The sequence below is a fragment of the Sus scrofa genome, chromosome 9 (assembly GCF_000003025.6).
Source record: "Sus scrofa isolate TJ Tabasco breed Duroc chromosome 9, Sscrofa11.1, whole genome shotgun sequence".
NCBI classification, from domain to species: Eukaryota; Metazoa; Chordata; class Mammalia; order Artiodactyla; family Suidae; genus Sus; species Sus scrofa.
Window position 1 is genome coordinate 131473474 of NC_010451.4, and position 21672 is coordinate 131495145.

General features: G+C 39.4%; 1 protein-coding gene across 4 annotated transcripts in view; it reads left to right on the plus strand.

Moving 5' to 3' along the window:
- LPGAT1 (lysophosphatidylglycerol acyltransferase 1) overlaps positions 1-21672 on the plus strand; it is a 122305-nt gene that overhangs the window by 89790 nt on the left and 10843 nt on the right. For all 4 annotated transcript variants that reach the window (XM_003357598.5, XM_021063861.1, XM_013979974.2 and 1 more), the window contains one exon: positions 1652-1778. In XM_003357598.5, coding sequence (XP_003357646.2) covers positions 1652-1778 — 127 coding nt within the window. The remainder of the gene's footprint in view (positions 1-1651; positions 1779-21672) is intronic.

Consider the following 21672-nt stretch of genomic DNA (forward strand, 5'->3'; position numbering starts at 1 on the left):
AGTAGTTTATTACTTATCTTACCTTAGTTAAATTTTTTATTCTAACAGTTTAGGAAAATCATAAGAAGTTCTAGAAAACTGCATGCCCCAACACTAGCTTTACCATTTTCTTCTTTACGTTTTGGTATTTTATTTTCTTCAGCGTTCATATTCCCTATTTAATAATTTCACTCCACACACTCGCAGACCGCGCCTTCCTTCAGGTCTGTTTTTAGGGTGTGATCCATACACATCAGAATTGAGTTGTGTCTAATTAACTTTAAAAGGATTAGTATTTTCTGTTTATTGTATGATTTAATAGATATTAAACTGAACTCTTGGATTTTTCCCAACTATTTTATTATCACAATTTTCAAACACACATAAAGCATGAAAGAACTTTGCGGTTAATGTCCATGAGCTGACCGATTAGGTTTATAATTAGCACTTGACTGTATTTACTCTGTCACCATCCTTCTTCCAACTACTAGTCCACCTTGGTTGTCCTTTTTTTTTTTAATGCATCTCAAAGTAAGTTGCAGACATCAGTGTATTTATCCCTGCAATTTCAGCATGTGCATCATTGGTTAGCTTGTTAAAATGTGTCTCTCAACAAACTGTGCTCCTTTAGCAATATACTATTTAAAACATAATTTTTAAACTTTTTATTGTATGGGTATTTTTTTCCCTTCAGAATGTTGTCTAAATTTTTGAAAGAATTTAAGGCCAGTTTTGAGTTATTTAACATTTTAAGTAGAATATTATTGATTCCTACTGTACACTGGGACTTAGGTTTAAAAATAAGGTTTTTTTTTTTTAAGGGGTCCTTTTATACTTCAAACAAAGGATAGAACATTACGCTTTAAAATCTAACCATCAGCATTCTCTGTAAGGGTTCCCCTCTCAATTCTTGCTCAACTTTGTGCTCCACACTGGGAATAAAAGCAGTGTGCAGAGGACCCAAGAACTTCCCCAGCCCCTCTCAAAACAGTAGTTACCTGTGGTACCTGCCAAAGGGTGGACAGGTTTATTGCTTTGTTTGTATATAACTCTTGCTAAAATGAGAGGAGTTTTGTGTTTGTTTTAAACAAGGACAGCAATGGATTTTTTTTTTTTTTTTTCCTTTTGGTCTTTTTGGGACTGCACCCTCAGCGTATAGAAGTTTCTGGGCTGAGCCACAACGGGAATTCCAAAAACAGCAACTGATGATCATAACATGCTTAATTTTATTGCTTTATTCCAGTAATTATTACTGCCTCCCCAGTATCACAAGTCTTGGTATTTGTATTATATAGCGTTATATTTAGTGAATGGATTTTTTTGTTTTGTTTCGAAGTCTGCTTTTTGCTTTTGTGATGTGATACTTTAGCTTCTGACTTTTCAGTAGACCAGCTTTTATGAGTGATAAAATGCAAATTAGACCTCCATAGTACACACTTGTATTGAATCTTTAACTGACTGCATGTCCAATAATAATAGTGCTTTGTGGTTTGTCAGTTTGTTTGAGATTCCACCATTTTATAATGTAACAGGAAATGCTTAGTTTCATCCAAAGCGCATCATACAGAGCAGAAGCACCAAAGTTCACAGTCTTACAGCAAAGGATAACTTCTGTACTATGTTATTTGCTGCAAATAATATAAAAATTGATTCAATTTTGTGTTGTTCTCAGACAGCAAATCAGAGGGCCTCCAGTGGATAATAGATACAACCATAGCTTATCCCAAAGCTGAACCCATAGATATTCAAACCTGGATCCTTGGATACAGGAAACCAGCAGTCACACATGTACATTACAGGTAAGAATTCCACATTCGTTCTCAACACAAATCCAACCTAAAGTACTATCTCAGGATGTTGTGGATATTTTAATATCAAAGTTTTAATCAGTAGTGAAAATTGTTGGTTCAAAGTCACTCTTATACTGAATTTTTAATATGAACATATTTGAAGTAGCTATTTTCACTGACTGATGAAAGTCTCTAAAAATGGACTTTTAGCCACGCTATGATTACTGATTGCCTGACACTCTTGAGTGAGAGCAATTAACTTCAAGGGCAAATATCAAGGGTAAATATATACTCATTTGGGTTAAGTAGTCTTGTATTAATAGAAATGGAGTTTGGTTTTAAATCATTAAGTCAATGTAAGATTTACTAAATGATTAAATTGATAATTTAGCTGTGACACTTTCAAATTTTTAATACACCTGTCTTTTGCAGAAACATTGAATATTCTCTACTAGCTCCTTGAGAGTTTTTAATGTAGGTTTCTTTTTTCAGAAGAATTTCAGGTAAATGTGTGCAGGTATTCATATCAAACATAATCCTGATAAGCCCTGGATAGACTTCATCGCTTCATGAGCCGCTTATCTTGGCTCTATTTCCTGGTCAAAGATCTCAATACATGGCAGCTAAGTTGCTAAGGGAGAAGTTGTTCCCAAGGAAGACCACAGTTGCTACAAAAACCCTCCGTTTTGGGGCCACATGTAGGTTGTATCTGCATTGGATACGTGCAGACCTTCCTAGCGCATTATACCCAAAAAGAACTGAGACGAGAGAAAACATTAAGTTAGGTAGGCATTCCTCATTATTGACCTTGTTTTGCTTTTTAACCAATAAATGGAAGAAATGTAGCTTCTAGATACGACAAAAAAAAAAATGAATGGAATGAAATGAAGAAATGTCCATTTTTCACAAAATTATTTTAATAAAAGCAAATATGAGGCTCTTAATAAAAGCAAGTATGAGGCTCTTAAATTCACTGGAAGCAGGCCTGTTCTGGGTCTCATGGATGAACCTCCCAGAATTTAACTGAATCTCTATGCAAAATTCTGTATATGTTCGTGATCTTCTGCAGAGACGTTTAATAGCTTTCACTCTAGTCTCAAAATAGATTAAGGATTAAAAAAAATTAAGGACCCTGATTTAGAGATAAAAACCAAATATTGTAGTAGATAGGAGATGAGGAATGGTTAGTTTGATACAGAAAAATACTTCTATTAATAAAATAGAAGTGTCTCAGAAATGAGGGTTTGTTTTTTTGTTTTTTTTTTTTTGTCTTTTTAGGGCCACACCTGTGACGGGCATATGGAGGTTCCCAGTCTAGGGGTCTGATCGGAGCTGTAGCCGCCAGCCTATGCCAGAGCCACAGCAACGCAGGATCCGAGCCTCGTCTGCAACCTATACCACAGCTCACAGCAATGCCGGATAGCGTTAACCCACTGAGCAAGGGCAGGGATCGAACCCGTAACCTCATGGTTCCTAGTCTGATTCATTTCAGCTGTAGCACGACGGGAACTCCAGAAATAAATTTTTATAGGCACTTTATTAGCAGATATAGCAATAGTAGAGAACATTCTAATATGTTAAATTAGCTGAGATTAAATTATGACATAGAATCACACTGCAAAATATTAAAGCACAAATTATGCGCAGTTATTTATACATACACACCACACACACACACACAGACAATCCTACAAGTCTTGGGACAGATAAGATACACTTTTCTTTCCAGAAATTTAATAGAGACCATTATCTAACCAATGTTAGGAAAAGAGAAGGACCTGGGTTCAGGTGGGAAAGGGAGGGCATGTGAAGAGATACAGGAGAAAAACAGGTGTCTGGTGTCAGGATAATTTTGAGGATTTGCAAGGAGCTTGAGAAAAGAAATGTGGCCCACGTTCTTAGTAGCTCCCAGGAATACATCTCCATCAGCCATAGGTTGACTAGGTCTCCTCATGTATTATTCTAGGCCCCCAGGACACCCTGGGGGATAGGAAAAAAAAGATTGGTGTTTTTGTTTTGGATTCTATAGCTGTTTTTTTTAACCCCTGGATTTCTCAATTCCAAAATAATGTTTATTGTGTATCTTGGATTTGTCCTGTCAAGAAACACACCATTGAAATTATAATAATTTTAAATAGACATGATGCTCCATGTCTGTTTTTGTTTTGTTTACTCTTCTCAGAAAAATTGGTTTCTGTTCAGACCCTCCATTTGTTTGGTTATCTTTAAAAAAAATTTTTTTTTTCTTTTTCAGGCACACCTTTGGCATATGGAAGTTCCCAGGCTAGGGGTCAGATCGGAGCTACAGCTGCTGGCCACAGCCACAGCCACAGCCACAGCCACTCCTGATCCAAGCCGCATCTGTGACCTACACTACAGCTTAACACCTTAACCCACTGAGCAAGGCTGGGGATCGAACCCACTTCCTCATGGATACTAGTTGAATTCATTTCCACTGCACCACAGCAGGCACTCCTAATCATTTATTTAATGTTAATCAGTGGTTGGGCCATTTTTAATTTCTTTAATACAGTTATTTTTCCTTCTTGGAAATTATTGTCAAGGCTACCAAGTGAATTCCACTACCTGTTCAGAACATACTGTAATGAGTATATGGCGATGTCTGAGCTAGAAGGGTATTTTCCCTACAGAGTGACTTCAGTTATAACGTGTTAGTAAAATTAAGTGCCTAGAAAACATTTGGTCTTTATTTAAATATGAAAATAATATCTAGTTACCAGAATGTACAGCAGGGGTTTTTCTAGATTTTAAGTTTCTCTACTGATGCTTAGGGGAAAAAAGTGTAAGAGTGCAATAGCTAATTTTAAATGTTCTGAAATAAACAATTTTTTTTTTCAATAGCAGTTTTCTACACTGTCAATTCACTTCTTACTTCTTAGGCATAAGGATTTCTGGAAGAGATGAACTCTAAATATACATGTTATATGCTGTGAAATACTTTCCTAAAATACCACGTCAATAAGAAAGTAAAAATTTGTGACATGGTTTGTTAGATCCTATCTTACAAGCAGGTAGTAACTAACAATGCAGCACCTTCATTGTTTGAGCCCCACATGACACACTGATTATTAAAAAGTGTCTTCAAAACTACAGACCACCGGGAGTTCCCGTCGTGGCGCAGTGGTTAACGAATCCGACTAGGAACCATGAGGTTGCGGGTTCGGTCCCTGCCCTTGCTCAGTGGGTTAACGATCCAGAGTTGCCATGAGCTGTGGTGTAGGTTGCAGACGCAGCTCGGATCCTGCATTGCTGTGGCTCTGGCGTAGGCCAGCAGCTACAGCTCCAATTAGACCCCTAGCCTGGGAACCTCCATGTGCCGCGGGAGCGGCCCAAGAAATAGCAGAAAGACAAAAAAAAAAAAAAAAAAAAAAACCTGCAGAGCACCTTACAAAATATTGTTATTAAGATATATAACGTGTGTATGGATTATTGATACATCGGTACTAGTAAATGAGCATTCTCATAGATTGGATTTAAGCTACTTATTACTTTAAGAGAAAAGATGTCTTATTGTTTGCTTCCCGTGAGAGCAGCCCTAGAAAAGGCAAAAAGACAAAAAAAAAAAAAATTATATCCAAATTGCAAGAGTGAAGGAATTCCAAATTTCCATGAGGGAAAAACTTATTTATAAGAAAAAATACCAACATTTTAAAACAGAGTATAATATTTTGATAATTTTATGCAGAAACCTATATATATTTGTGATTAATGTATCACTTTGGTTTTCCTTTCTGTTTTTCCCCTCCTGTTAAAAACAGCAAAATAGAAAGTCACAAGTTTTTATAAGTTTTAAGGGCTCTAATTTTGGAAATAGTTTTTCCCTCCAAAGCCTTTTATTATAGAAAATTTCAAACCTATAAATTATGGTTTGAGTAATATACCTGCTGTTGCATGTCATACAGTTCTGGCGAATGTGGTTTTCTCCGTGTTACTTCTCAGATCCCGCTGGATTATTTCAAAGGAAGGCTCAGACGTTATATCATTTCATTTGTAAATATTTTGTTATGGATTCTCTAAAATGTAATATTTCTTTTTGTAAAAAAATTATGTATTATCATACCTAAAATATTAATGACAGTTCATTGATATCATTACATATCTAGTCAGTTATCAAATTTTCTGGATTGTTTCATAAATTTTTTTTTGAAACAGTTTGGATTCAGTTAGATTGCAATTGGTTGGTATAGCTCTTAAGTTTCTTTTTTTCTTTTTTTCTTTTTTATTATTTATTTATTTTATTTTCCCACTGTACAGCAAGGGGATCAAGTTATCTTTACATGTATACATTACAATTACATTTTTTTTCCCCACCCTTTGTTCTGTTGCAACATGAGTATCTAGACAAAGTTCTCAATGCTACTCAGCAGGATCTCCTTGTAAATCTATTCTAAGTTGTGTCTGATAAGCCCAAGCTCCGGATCCCTCCCACTCCCTCCCCCTCCCATCAGGCAGCCACAAGTCTCTTCTCCAAGTCCATGATTTTCTTTTCTGAGGAGATGTTCATTTGTGCTGGATATTAGATTCCAGTTATATATATGTGATATCATATGGTATTTGTCTTTGTCTTTCTGGCTCATTTCACTCAGTATGAGATTCTCTAGTTCCATCCAGGTTGCTGCAGATGGCATTATGTCATTCTTTTTGATGGCTGAGTAGTATTCCATTGTGGATATATACCACATCTTCTGAATCCAATCATCTGTCGATGGATATTTGGGTTGTTTCCATGTCCTGGCCATTGTGAATAGTGCTGCAGTGAACATGCGGGTGCATGTGTCTCTTTTAAGTCGAGTTTTGTCTGGATAGATGCCCAAGAGTGGGATTGCAGGGTCATATGGAAGTTCTATGTATAGATTTCTAAGGTATCTCCAAACTGTTCTCCATAGTGGCTCTACCAGTTTACATTCCCACCAACAGTGCAGGAGGGTTCCCTTTTCTCCACAGCCCCTCCAGCACTTGTTATTTGTGGATTTATTAATGATGGCCGTTCTGACTGGTGTGAGGTGGTATCTCACGGTAGTTTTGATTTGCATTTCTCTTATAATCAGCGATGTTGAGCATTTTTTCATGTGTTTGCTGGCCATCTGTATATCTTCCTTGGAGAAATGTCTATTCAGGTCTTTTGCCCATTTTTCCATTGATTGATTGGCTTTTTTGCTGTTGGGTTGTATAAGTTGCTTATATATTCTAGAGATTAAGCCCTTGTCGGTTGCATCATTTGAAACTATTTTCTCCCATTCTGTAAGTTGTCTTTTTGTTTTCTTTTTGGTGTCCTTTGCTGTGCAAAAGCTTTTCAGTTTGATGAGGTCCCATGGGTTTATTTTTGCTCTAATTTCTATTGCTTTGGGAGACTGCCCTGAGAAAATATTCATGATGTTGATGTCAGAGAGTGTTTTGCCTATGTTCTCTTCTAGGAGTTTGATGGTGTCCTGTCATATATTTAAGTCTTTCAGCCATTTGGAGTTTATTTTTGTGCATGGTGTGAGGGTGTGTTCTAGTTTCATTGCTTTGCATGCAGCTGTCCAGGTTTCCCAGCAATGCTTGCTGAGTAGACTTTCCTTTTCCCATTTTATGTTCTTGCCTCCCTTGTCAAAGATTAATTGACCATAGGTGTCAGGGTTTACTTCCGGGTTCTCTCTTCTGTTCCATTGGTCTGTCTGTCTGTTTTGATACCAGTACCACACTGTTTTGATGACTGTGGCTTTGTAATATTTTTTGAAGTCTGGGAGAGTTATGCCTCCTGCTTGGTTTTTGTTTCTCAGGATTGCTTTGGCGATTCTTGGTATTTTGTTGTTCCATATAAATGTTTGGATTGTTTGTTCTAGTTCTGTGAAAAATGTCATGGGTAATTTGATAGGGATTGCATTGAATCTGTAGATTGCTTTGGGTAGTATGGCCATTTTTACAATATTGATTTTTCCAATCCAGGAACATGGAATATCTTTCCATTTCTTTACATCTTCTTTGATTTCTTTGATTAAAGTTTTATAGTTCTTGGCATATAGGTCCTTTACCTCTTTGGTCAGGTGTATTCCGAGGTATTTAATTTTGTGAGGTGCAATTTTAAAAGGTATTGTGTTTTTGTATTTCTTTTCTAATATTTCATTGCTGGTGTACAGAAATACAAACTGACTTCTGAATGTTAATCTTATATCCTGCTACTTTGCTGAATTTATTAATCAGTTTAAGGAGTTTTGGGGTTGAGTCCTTAGGGTTTTCTATGTATAGTGTCATGTCATCTGCATACAGTGACAGTTTTATCTCTTCTCTTCCTATATGGATGCCTTTATTTCTTTTGTTTGTCTAATTGCTGTGGCTAGGACTTCCAAAACTATGTTGAAGAGGAGTGATGAGAGTGGGCATCCCTGTCTTGTTCCAGATTTGAGTGAGAAGGCTTTCAGTTTTTCCCCATTGAGTATTACATTTGCTGTGGGTTTATCATAAATGGCTTTGATTATATTCAGGAATGTTCCCTCTATACCCACCTTGGCGAGGGTCTTGATCATGAATGGATGTTGGACTTTGTCAAATGCTTTTTCTGCATCTATTGAGATGATCATATGATTTTTGACTTTTCTTTTGTTAATGTGGTGTATGATGCTGATTGATTTGCATATGTTGAACCATCCTTGTGAACCTGGGATGAACCCTACCTGGTCATGGTGTATAATTTTTTTTGGTATGTTGTTGGATTCGGTTGGCTAAGATTTTGTTGAGAATTTCTGCATCTATATTCATCAATGATATTGGGCGATAGTTTTCTTTTTTGGTGGTATCTGTCTGGTTTTGGAATGAGGGTGATGGTGGCCTCATAGAATGTCTTTGGGAGTATTCCTTCTTCTTCAACCTTTTGAAAGAGTTTAAGGAGGATGGGCACCAATTCCTCTTTATATGTTTGATAGAATTCGCCTGTGAAGCTGTCTGGTCCTGGACTTTTATTTGTAGGGAGTGTTTTATGACCTCTTCAATTTCATTTCTAGTGATGGGTCTATTCAGTTGGTCTGTTTCTTCTTGATTCAGTTTTGGCAGGCTGTAAGATTCTAGAAAATTGTCCATTTCTTCCAGATTGTCAAACTTGTTGCCATATAGTTGTTCATAGTATTCTCTTATGGTTTTTTGTATTTCTCTTTTTTTTTTTTTTTGTCTTTTTACTATTTCTTTGGGCTGCTCCCACGGCATATGGAGGTTCCCAGGCTAGGGGTCAAATCGGAGCTGTAGCCACCGGCCTATGCCAGAGCCACAGCAACGCGGGATCCGAGCCGCATCTGCAACCTACACCACAGCTCACGGCAACACCGGATCGTTAACCCACTGAGCAAGGGCAGGGACCGAACCCGCAACCTCATGGTTCCTAGTCGGATTCGTTAACCACTGCGCCACGACGGGAACTCCGGTTTTTTGTATTTCTGCTGTATCCGTTGTGATTTCTTCTTTTTCATTTATAATTTTGTTTATTTGGGTTCTTACCTCTTTTTAGTGAGTCTGGCCAGGGGTTTGTCAATTTTGTTTACCTTTTCAAAGAACCAGCTCTTGGTTTTATTAATTTTCTCTATTGTTTTTTGAATCTCTGCCCTCAAGCTATATAGCAGGATCTCATTGTTTATCCATTCCAAAGGCAATAGTTTGCATCTGTTAACCCCAGATTCCCAGTCCATCCCAGCATCACTGATTATTAGAGAAATGCAAATCAAAACTACCTTGAGTACCACCTCACACCAGTCAGAATGGCCATCATTAATAAATCCACAAATAGCAAATACTGGAGAGGGTGTGGAGAAAAAGGAATCCTCCTACACTGTTGGTGGGAATATAAATTGGTACAACCTCTATGGAGAAGACTATGGCGGTACCTCAGAAAACCAAATATAGAACTACCATGTGACCCAGCAGTCTCACTTGGGCAGAAATAGCCTTTGAGGGGATTCCTGTTGTTTCTCAATGGTAACGAATCCGAATAGTATCCATGAGGATGTGGGTTCGATCCCTGGCCTCACTCAGTGAATTAAGGATCCAGTGTTTCTGTAGCTGTGGCTTAGGCCAGCATCCGCAGTTCTAATTCCACCTCTAGCCTGGGAACTTCCATATGCTGCAGTCACGGCCCTCAAAAAAAAAAAAAAAAAAAAAAAAAAAAAAAGAGCTTTTGAATGCTGTTATTAGTTTAAATTTTCAAAACAAATATATTTAGTGCTTTGAGGGAAAAATGATACCTCCTTATTGTTTCACCTCTTTGACACCAAACACTTATGTCAGGGATTTTAATTAGAATTGTGGCCTTGGAGTTCTCTGGTGGCCTAGCAGGTTAGGGCATTGCTGTGGCTAGAGTTCAATCCTTGGCCCAGGAGCTTCCACATGCCGCTGGCACGGTCAAAAAAAAAAAAAAAAAAAAAAAAATTGAGGCCTTTTCTGTTGTGTAACACATAAAGAGGATCAGTTTGCCTATGATTCCCAACGGTGTAGGAAGATCTGTAGTCTTAAATTGTTCGATGAACCATTAAAAAGGGTTTTTTCCCCTACTGGGTCCCAAACTATAAAGATGTTGGCAAGGTTCTAAACCTAATCAAGAAATGAGCTGTAAATCCTATATTGGGATGGCAGATGGTTGGATCAGTCAGGGTTATTCAGAGAAATAGAAACAGTAGGATACAGAGAGATATCAAGAGGGCAGATTTATCGTAGCAATTGGCTCTCCTGGTTATGGAGGCTGAGGAGTCTCACAGTCTACTGTCTGCAAGCCGGGGAACCAGGTCAGCCAGTGGTATAATTCAGCCCGGTCCCAAGGTCTGAGAATGGTGAGGAAGGAGGCCTGAAGCCTAAGAACGGGGAGCGCTGGTGTCCTAGAACAGGAGGAGATGGATGTCTTAGCTCAAGCGGAGAGAGTAGACCCCCCTTTCTCCCACTTTTCTGCTCTGTTCTGGCCCCAGTGGGATGCTGCCCACCTGCATTGGTGAGGGCCACCTTCTCTGCTTTGCCTGCTGATTCGAACACTGATCTCTTCCAGTGACGTCCTCACAGCACACCCCGCAGTCGTGTTTTACCAGCCATCCGGGTATCCTTTAGGCCGGTCAAGTTGACACATAAAGTTAGCCATCGTAATGGTCTATACAGAAAACCCAAGAAACTGAGTTCACCATCTGTTTATATGGAGTTCCTCAATCTTGAACTCTTTATAATCAACAGAGTTGATTGTATTACCCCTTTATATCCTGGCAATAAATAGGAAATGTAATTTTTTAAAGATATTATTCTCAGAAGCAAGGAGACTTGAGTATCTACCAATAAAACTCAAGAAAAAAAAATGTGTGACTTTTATGAAGGAAAATATAAAACTTCATTGAAGAACATAAAAGGCCCGAGTAAGTGAAAAGAGATACTGTGTTCACAGAGGGGAAGGCTGAAAATTATAGAGACGTCAGTTTTCTCAAAGTAATCTCTAAATTTAACATAATTGCAATTATATTATGTGCAGGAGAATAAGAGTCAAAATCCGGGTTTTTTCCTGGAACCTGACAAATGGTTCTAAAATCCTTTTGGGGAGTTCCCTTCATGGCGCAGTGGTTAACAAATCCGACTAGGAACCATGGGGTTGTGGGTTCGGTCCCTGGCCTTTCTCAGCGGGTTAAGGATCCGGCGTTGCCGTGAGCTGTGGTGTAGGTTTTAGACGCGGCTCGGATCCCGCGTTGCTGTGGCTCTGGCGTAGGCCGGCGGCTACGGCTCTGATTCGACCCCTGGCCTGGGAACCTCCATATGCCATGGGTGCGGCCCCGGAAAAAGGCAAAAAGACAAAAATAAAAATTAAAAAAAAAATAAAATCCTTTGGGAAAGTAAAGCTAAATGAATAGCTAAGATAGTTTTGAAGATGAGCAAGACAAAGGAATTCTTCCTACCAGATGTCAAGGCTTAGTGTAGTTAAAGCTGCACAGTATGACGGTGGAGTCTGATGAGTGGAAAGATTAGAAAATCCGCATTTACATGGGAGCTTGTGTCTGACTGGCGATTTCCTAATTAATATTTTTGGTAGTTGGTAGTTACAAAGATGATATTTGAAGCCCATAAAGATAGTGTTACTTCATAGATACTTGAATTAAGTTCTGAAAAACACGATGAGACGTGATATACCATATTTCTTCCATTAAGATATATATTTTTTCAAGTATTAACACCTCTGAGGAGTTCCCACTGTGGCCAGCGGGTTAACGATCTGACTGCAGTGGCTCACGGTCACTGTGGAAGCTCAGGTTCGATCCCTGGCCCAGTGCAGTGGGTTAAAGGATCCAGCGCTGCCAGAGCTGCAGTGTAGGTCACAGCTGTGGCTCAGATTCAGTCCCTGGCCTCGGAATTTCCATAAGCCACAGGTGCGGCCATTTAAAAAAAAAAAAAAAAGCCTCTGGGAGTTTCCATTGTGCCTCAGCAGGTTAAGAACCCAGCTAGTCTCTGTGAAGATGCAGATTCAATCTCTGGCCTTGCTCAGTGGGTTAACATCCGGCATTGCCGCAAGCTTCGGCATGGGTCACAGATGTGGCTCGGATCCCAAGTTAGTGTGGCTGTGGCTGTGGTTGTGGTCAGCACCTGTAGCTCTGATTTGACACTTAGCCTGGGAACTTCCATATGCTGCAAGTGCAGCCCTTAAAAAAATAAAAAAATAAATAAAAATCTCTGAAACTGGGAGGCATCTTAAAGCCAGTTTAATAAAGCCTTAGTTATAATTTGGTTAGATATATGGCATGGAGCACTTAAACAAAATTGAAAAAATAATTTCTACCTCTCCTCTGTTCTTCTCCCCTCACCCCTCAAAAGAAGGCAGCACAGTGACTGCTGAGTGGTTGGTATTAACTGTTGGCCATGAATGCCTCTGGGGAGAGAGGGAATCTTTTCTTTGTACTAATTGAAGCTTTTTTTTTTTTTGTTACAATGTGAATATATTAATTCTTCAATTAAAAATTAATTGAAAAAAGAAATTATCCACAGAATTTAAAATTTTGGTTTAATAATCATTTGAGTAATTGCAACAAAAGCATTTTCATCAGATAGTTATAAGAATTTAATAAGTTCACATTTTAAATGCATACCATTTAATAGACACCAAATAGATTTTTACCCCTATAAGCCAAAGTATTGAGATGCTCGTCTTATAGATAGTTTTAGATTTTTGTATTCTAGTGTTTAGTCCATAATTTAAAAGTAAGCTTTAAGAGGCTTAAATTTCTAAAGTAATACTTTTTAAGTAAAAAAGTTAGAATAAAGTAGACTGTGATTAATATAACGTTATTCAGAATAATGAAGGCCAAGTTCCGTCACCTTTTCCCAGTAACTGTCACTCGAAAGTGGTCCCCACCTAAGTGATAGAATCAGGCCCTAACGATGCAGACTTAGACAGAGCTTTAGCACCCTGAGCCCAGCCCCTGCCCCACAATGACTCATTTGGGAGTGAGGCCAAGATTGCCTCTTGAACTAAAAGTGGCTTTTCTTCCCCCTCGCAGAAGGAAGCAGTGACCTCTCTTTAGTTTTTCTTAATCTGGGCCTCTTCTCTGCCACCGCTTCTGATGCTCATTTCGCCTCTCCTTACTGGCGAATGACTTCTTCCTTCTGCCTTTCTTATCATCTCTTGTTTTCTACTGCTTTGCCTCTGTATCCTAGCTTTTCTCTGGAAAAGACTGGATGTGTTAGTCATAAGCCACTCTTCAAAGCTGCCAGATGGAAAATGGAAAGTTACATATTCAATTTAATTTTCAAGTTTTTAGTTCCACTTGGCTGTTTTTATCAATGTTCACCAACCCCAAGTTCTTTTTTCTTTTCTGCACCAGTGGTTTTTTTTTTCCCCTTTTCTTTAAGAGAACAGAACATTTTAGTTCGGCACCATTCAGGATGCGGAATACATTGAAGAAGTGGTCTTGAGGTTTGACTATTACGGATTGAACTCTGTATTTCTGTAGTTTAGAAATACAACGTTAAGTTGAAGGTTTGAAAGAGGCGAATCATCATAGCAAATAAGATAAAATCTCCATCTTCTCATTAGAAGATATGCTTGATTTCTTCTCCAATGTCTATAAGAAGTTATATATGAAAGAAATTTTTTTTTTACTGTTAACATAATAAAGAACCAAGACATAACCTAAAATCTAATTTACTAGGTTATTTTCAATCTATGAATCTGGACAGAATATGATTTGGAGAACTGTAATAAGCTTCGGAAGTGAAGCCCTCTCTCTCCCCACCTCCTCGACCCTCTGGAGCCTCACTATGGCTTTTGCACGGTCCGCTTTCTCCAGGGTCAAGCACAGTGACTGCCACTGGTATTCAAAACATACTTTTTGTTTTCTAATTAAGTTTTGTTGGAAGTATGATGGTATAATGTCCCCCAAATTAAAAAAAAATTCTTAAGGTATAAATTTTTAATTGAATAATGGTTAAGCATAGCTCTCACTGATCACTGTTTATCTTTGAGTTACTTACAGTCATTGGTTTGAGTCTGAGAAGTGGAAAGCCTGGCTGGTTTTTTTTTGTCTAACCTTCCATTTAATACGGGAAAACACACACACACACACATATACACCACACACACACACACACACTTAACACAAACCTTCGCTGGGATACCGTCTTTGTCCTCTTTTTCCCCCTGTGGAGGCAATAACAGGTTGAGTTCATAGTGGGGAGTGTGTAGACGTGGCTCCCCGGTGCATGTACCTCTCGCTCTCAGTCTTCCTCCCACGGTCCAAACCCTCACTTTATTCCCTTTCCTCCACCGGGATCCCCTCTTGCTTCTTCAAACCCAATAGATGTAGAACTGAGCTCTTTTTCCTTCACACAAACTTGTTTTTACCTGCTTTCCAGTTGGGGTTTATGTTGCCACCATTCTGCCCTCACCCAGAATGAAAGTTTTGGAGTTCTCTGACGCTTCCACTTGTAAATTTTATCCTCTCTCTCTCAAATTCAGCTGCCAGTTCCTATGAAAGGTACCTCTGCAATGTTTGTTTCTATTCCCTCTTCTTATCTAAATGCCATTGCCTAGCTCAGATGTCACAGCTTTTTATCTAGAGTGTATTTGCTTATTAAATATTCCCTTTATTGATATGGGTACTTATTTATTTCACTGCTCTACTCCTCTTCCTAAAGCATTTTACCTTTTTCTCTTTGTTTCTTTCCTTTTATTATTTTATTTTTATTAAAGTAGGGTTGATTTACAATGTCATGCCAATTTCTGCTGTACTGCAAAGTGATCCAGTCATACATATATATACATTCCCTCTCTTATATTATCTTGCATCATAGTCTGTTCGAAGAGATTGGATTACAGTTCCCTGTGCTGCACAGTACGACCTCCTTATCCATTCTGAATGTAATAGTTTGCACCTGCTGACCCCACACTCCCCATCCATCCCACTCCCTCCCCCTGCCCCTTGGCAGCCACAAGTTTGTTCTCTATGTCTGTGAGTCTGTTTCTGTTTCTTATATAGGTTCATCTGTGCCAAATTTTAGATTCCACATATAAGTGATATATGGTATTTGTCTCTCTCTTTCTGACTTGCTTCACTCACTATGAGAATCTCTAGTTGCATCCATGTTGCTGCAAATGGCATTATTTTGTTCTTTTTTTTTATGACAGTAGTCTTTGCTGCTTCTTTTATGTATTCCTTTGTTTCTTTTTTTTTCTTTTTTGTTATAGGCATTAATGGGACATTTGGCAAAATCTGAATGAAATCTGTAGATTGTAGATTAGATAATAGTATCTATGTTCATTTCCTGGTTTTAATCATTGCACCATGGTTATATAAGAGACTGTTCTCAAAAATGCACATAGAAGTATTTATGGGACACATTATCTGGAACTTACTCCAAAAATGATAAATATGGGAAATAATGATATTTGGAGAATCTGGGTGAAGTGTACATACAGATCCTTTGCACTGTTTTTGTAACTTTTCTTCGAGCTTGAAATTATTTCAGAATAAAAAAAATTAAGGAGTTCCCGTCGTGGCGCAGTGGTTAACGAATCCGACTAGGAACCATGAGGTTGCAGGTTCGGTCCCTGCCCTTGCTCAGTGGGTTAACGATCCAGCGTTGCCGTGAGCTGTGGTGTAGGTTGCAGACGCGGCTCGGATCCCGCGTTGCTGTGGCTACAGCTCCAATTCAACCCCTAGCCTGGGAACCTCCATATGCCGCAGGAGTGGCCCAAGAAATAGCAACAACAACAACAACAAAAGACAAAAGACAAAAAAAAAAAAAAAAATTAAAAAGTCATTAGGGAGAGATGGAGAAGTCTCTATACCTTCGCCTCAATTTTGCCATGAATCTTAAACTACCCTAAAAAATGAAGTCTTAAGAAAAAACTTTAAAAGTCATTAGACTCATGGAAAGCATAATAGTGGTTCTCTTAATAAATATCCCAGCGTTGTGTTTTGCTGACGGAGTAATTCAGTTCATTCAGCAGGCATTTGTGGCTCAAAGGATGTAGCATGAATAGAGTTACGAGAAATAAGTTTGAGGTATAAGCAATGCTGTCTCATTGTTTATACCCTTAGGTGGCATGTCGGTTTGCTTTAACTGTTTAAGGAGCAGGGCATAGAGTTTCCTCATAGCTCAGCAGGTTGAGGATCTGGCGTTGTCACTGCAGTGGTGGCAGATCCCTGGCCTCAGAATTTCCTCATGCTGTGGGTGTGGCCAAAAAAGGCAGGGGGGCAGGACTCAAGGGGAAGAGTTACCAGGGCAGTTGACCTTGACTGTGAAGGGAGCAGTGGCCTAGGTGCTCAGTATTTTCCATCCCACTTTCTTCCCAGGCCTTAAAGTCACTCACAGTTCTCTCCTCCATGACCCTAGATTTGCTGCCGTAGAGTCTTGGTTTATCCCTGTATTAAAAGAGGTAAAAGATCATATTTGAGTTGCTGGATTCTTTTTTTTTTTTTTTTTTTAGATAAATGAGTGGTTTTTAAAAAAAACAAAAAAACCAAAACCGTTCTAGTAGATCCATAAGGAAGCTATAAATATGTTTGATATGTTGAAGATGAAGCCTGGGCACCCTACCCAAGGACAGTGGCTCAAACAAAACTTCTGGGAATTGAATGCTGGAAGACAGTCCCATAAGTTCAACTTGACAGAATCTGTTCTTGTCCATAAATCTACTTTTGGTGACAAGTTACCAGCACATTTATGCGTTATTCTTGTCACCCTAGCCCTGGTGGTATCAGTTAACGGTGCCCATAGTATTGATGGCTGTCTAGAGACGGCACCTCATGAAGTGTTATGCCAGCAGGTTACTCTGAATTTAACTTAGTTTAGCAAACTTAGTTCCCACAAAGGCGCGGGCACTGGTTTTACACAGAGGGTGTGCAGAGAGAGTATAGCACGGTCTGATAGAGGAAATGGACTCATAAGAAAAGAAACAGAACATAAACTAATAAGCATAGTTACAAAGGACAGCGTTGGCCCTGAGGAGGCATTATTAACTGTAGGAGAGGAGGGGGAGGCCAGGGGAGCAGAGGGCACAGGTGGAAGAGAGCCACGCCCTTATGTTCCTAGTAGGAGGTCGGTGACTACCCTTTAAGTTGGATAACCTAGAGACAGTGGTGTGAGCGTGTTTATAGGCAACGTGGAGGTGAGCAGCAGAAGGAATCGGGGAGGGACGGGGTCTGACTAGTAGGTGTCTGAGGAGGGAAAAAATAGGTCTGTTATTTTTCAATGTGCACCTGATAGTACTCTGACCCTTGAAAACTATATGCATGTCGTTACTCTTTAAAAAATGGTTTTTAAGTCTTTTCAATCCTGCTTACTCTTTTGGGCCAACTCAAGTGCTGCCTTTTCCTGGAATCCTGTGTCATAAGTAGACACGCACACCCCCGCATTTAAACTTACACAGAAGTTCTTTAAATTCCTTGTATAACATTTACCACTCTCTGGTTTTAGATTATTTGCTTTGTTATCCCTCTGCTAGATTATGAAGCTTTAGAAAGCACAAACTGTTTACCTTCTTCAGTGCGTATTAGCTCCTAGCACGTAGTTGGCATAATTGAACCAAAAGTTGAGCCATGTCGTTGGTAAGCTCCCATCTTGTAATATTTGTGACATGAAAATCACATATTCTCCTGAGAATGTTTAGACATTCCATCTGCCAAGCATCTTCTTTTTGAAAGTATAATCTAGTGCTCTCAAATCCAATTGTGTGGATTTGGGTGGAATACTCTGTGTTTAGGAGCCTGTTCTGGATTACCAGTAAGAATTTTTGCTTCTCAAAAGTTGGGAGCTAGTTTCTCATTAGGATAGCTATTGATAGTGGAAAGATTTGTTTGTGATTTATTTATTTATATCCCACAAGAGCTCCTTTTATTTGATTCCAAGAGGACCAGTACTCAGTGCATTTGACAGCCTGCCATGTTAGGAGATTAGTCTTTTTAATATTTTAATCCCATGCCGACCAAACAAGGAGAGTAATAGAGGTAGATGGCTCTTGAGGGAGCATTTGGTCTGCCCTGCTGGCTGTCTCCTAAGGCGAGAGAATGTCCAAGCTATTCTAGGCAGAAGGTAGGGTAGGTTTTCTGTCAAAACAGCCCCACCCCCAGCCTCATTTAAAGCGATAGACACATCGCCAATCTCACCACATTCTTTCAGAAGTTCAATTGATAAACCCAAACTTCCTCTCTTTCATTCAGCCTTATTTTTAATGTCCCTTTTATCCTTATAAAGATGTTTTGAATGTGGCTCTGCTAAGTTATCCTTAGGTTGATTGGACCTGCTTTTCTATTTACAGAAATAGTGTACTTTTAGAGGCTAAAGAATAATGCAAATAATTTCCCAAACTATTTGACCATATTCAGTATGGTAGAGATAAGGAGTTTAAAAAGTGTTACTTATAGGGAGTTCCCGTTGTGGCTCAGTGGTTAACGAATCCGACTAGGAACCGTGAGGTTGACGGTTCGATCCCTGGCCTTGCTCAGTGGGTTAAGGATCCGGCGTTGCCGTGAGCTGTGCTGTAGGTTGCAGACATGGCTCGGATCCCGAGTTGCTGTGGCTCAGCTCCGATTCGACCCCTAGCCTGGGAACCCCTATATGCCACAGGAGTGGCCCAAGAAAATGGCAAAAAGACCAAAAAAAAAAAAGTGTTACTTATATTACAAAACTATGTTAAGACAGTATTAAATTATCTAAAAGTAAAAAGTCAATAATTTGTAATACCATTCATTTTTAAAATAAAATTTAATTTTTAATTTTTAACTCTACATTCCCTGAATCAACTATTTTTCAGTTTTTTTCTTCCTTTTTTTAAAAAAAGAACATTTCCATGGAAGAAGCAAACAAAACATTCCTGTAATATCAGGATGACATTAACTGACTTTCCTAAAAATCCAAATACTTAAAGATATTTAATTTAGAAAAATAAAAAGAAACAAATGATTACATTTCCCAAATAGTTAAATTTCTTGCATAGCTCTGGGCATCTCCCTTGTGCCCAGACCGTGCTGGCTTTATTCTGCCAGAGTTTGCCCAGAACGTACATAGTTCAGGGGTCGCCCAGGGGTTTGACTAGGGATCATACTCGCAAGTCATGGCTCCCACTCAGTGCTTTTGCTTCTTTCCAGGATTACTCACTTTCCAGCTGCTACAGTTGCCCTAATCCCTGTCCTCTGAGTCTTCAGCCAGGAAGACTACATGTTCTGCGTGGCACTCACTGGGAACTATTCTCAGTTAAAAAGCTGTAAAAAATGGAAAACTCTCTCAGGGCCATTCCTGTGTGCCAGGTGTTGACTCTCCTTCAATAGCTACCTCCTTGTGGTCACTCTCCAGTGCCTCATACTAATGGCTTTTTGCATTTCATCCAGTGTGTGTGTGTGTGTGTGTGTGTGTGTTTAGGGCCACACCCATGGCATATGGAGTTTCCCGGGCTAGGGGTCGAATCAGAGCTGTAGCTACTGGCCTAAACCACAGCCACAACAACACAGGATCCGGGCCTCGTCTGCAACCTACACCACAGCTCACGGCAACGCCAGATCCTTAACCCACTGAGCAAGGCCAGGGATCAAACCTGCTTCCTTGTGGATGCTAGTCAGATTTGTTTCCACTGAGCCATGTCGGGAACTCCCCATCCAGAGCTTATAACTATTACATGTGAACTACTCTGCAATTACAAGAAGCAGAACTCCTGTCGTTTTATTTTAATGGATATTAAAAGTCACAGGAAGATGAAAGCTAAGTATCCAATTTTTAGAGGCGAAAGAATGGATTTTGCTCTTCAATGTGCCTCTGTTCACTTCTGTAGCCTTTTACTTTTAGAGCAGTACTGCATTGTACCAAAATGATGATCCATGTAGGCTCTGAAATCACATGGCAGTACTTAGTTATGTTTATCTGTGTGAGTCAGAATATTTTTATTAAGATTCACATTGGAAACCTCTTTGTTTGTTTGTCTGTTTTTGTCTGCACCTGCAACATGTACAAGTTCCCAGGCCAGGGATCAAACCTGTACCACAGCAGTAGCCAGAGCCACAGCAGTAACCAACACCGGATCCTTAACCTACTGAGCCACCAGGGAACTCCCGCTATCTACCTTCTTTAAGAGAGCTCATGTAAGGATTCCCCAAAATATTCCCCAGCTGGCACATCCCAGTTGTGAAACACTGCCAGCCATCCTCTGCTGCTAAATCAGAGCCTTCTGACTGTGTTATTCTCCATTTTAGAAATCTTTCTGGAGAGGCATTTTCATAAATTGATAGTGGGTATATAAACTGGTATAATCTTTATGAAGACAGAGTAGCAACGTCTTTCAAAATTACTAATGCATTTAACCTTTGAATTAGCAATTTTACTTCTGGAATTGTCTCCTATATACTTGTACATATATGAATGGACATATGCACAGTGTCATTCATTGTTTATAATGAAAGATGAGAAACTGTCCATCAATAAGGAATAAGAGGAATCTAATGTTTACCATGTATTGAGATTGTAATGAAATAGAAAATATTTTTAGCAGAATGATAATGAAAATATCATCTATAAAAACGTAGGGGGAGATCTTGCTGTGGCTCAGCAGTAACGAACCCAACTAGTGTGCGTGAGGACATGGGTTTGATCCCTGGCCTCGCTTAGTAGGTTAAGGATCCAGTGTTGCCGTGAACTGTGGTGTAGGTCACAGATGCAGCTTGGAACCTGTGTTGCTGTGGCTGTGGCATAAGCTGGCAGCTGTGGCTCAAATTCCGTGTGGCTGCGGCTGTGGCATAGGCTGGCAGCTATAGCTCTGATTTGACCGCTAGCCTGGGAACTTCCTTATGCTGCAGGTGTAAAAAGAAAAAAAAAAAAAAATCCCCATTGTGATTCTCAAAGAGAAGAGATTCTCAGAGAGAGAAGGTAGTGCAACAATAGGAGTTCCTGCTGTGGCTTAGTGAGTTAAGGATCCAGCATTGTGCTCTGTGGCAGCTGTAGCTTGGATTTGATCCTTGGCCCCAGGAATTTCCATGTGCTGCTGGCATGGCCCAAAAAACAAAAAAAGATAGTTCAATAATAATTCATTCTATAAAAAAGAAACACTCAGAAAGCTCTTAGAAACTATGGTAAAGGAAGTAAAACTCAGTAAAAAAAAAAAGTTTGAAATTAAATAAGAGATCTCCCAGAAAGGAGGGCAAAAAGACAGATGGAAGAAAATGAATTCTAACCCTGACTCCTACATCTAGTCAAATTATCAACCAAATTATGAGGACAGAGAAAAGACACTGGCAGAAATGCACGACTTCGAGTACCCTTTCTCAAGAAACTGCTGGAGGATGGGCTCCATCAATTGTGGAATCAGTTCAGAAGGAGGACGACGTGAGATGTAGGCAACACCGAGTCCATGTGAGCGGTACCGAGCGTCACCCGGTGAAGGGCTTTTGCAGGATGAAAACTACAGGCAGCACATTTA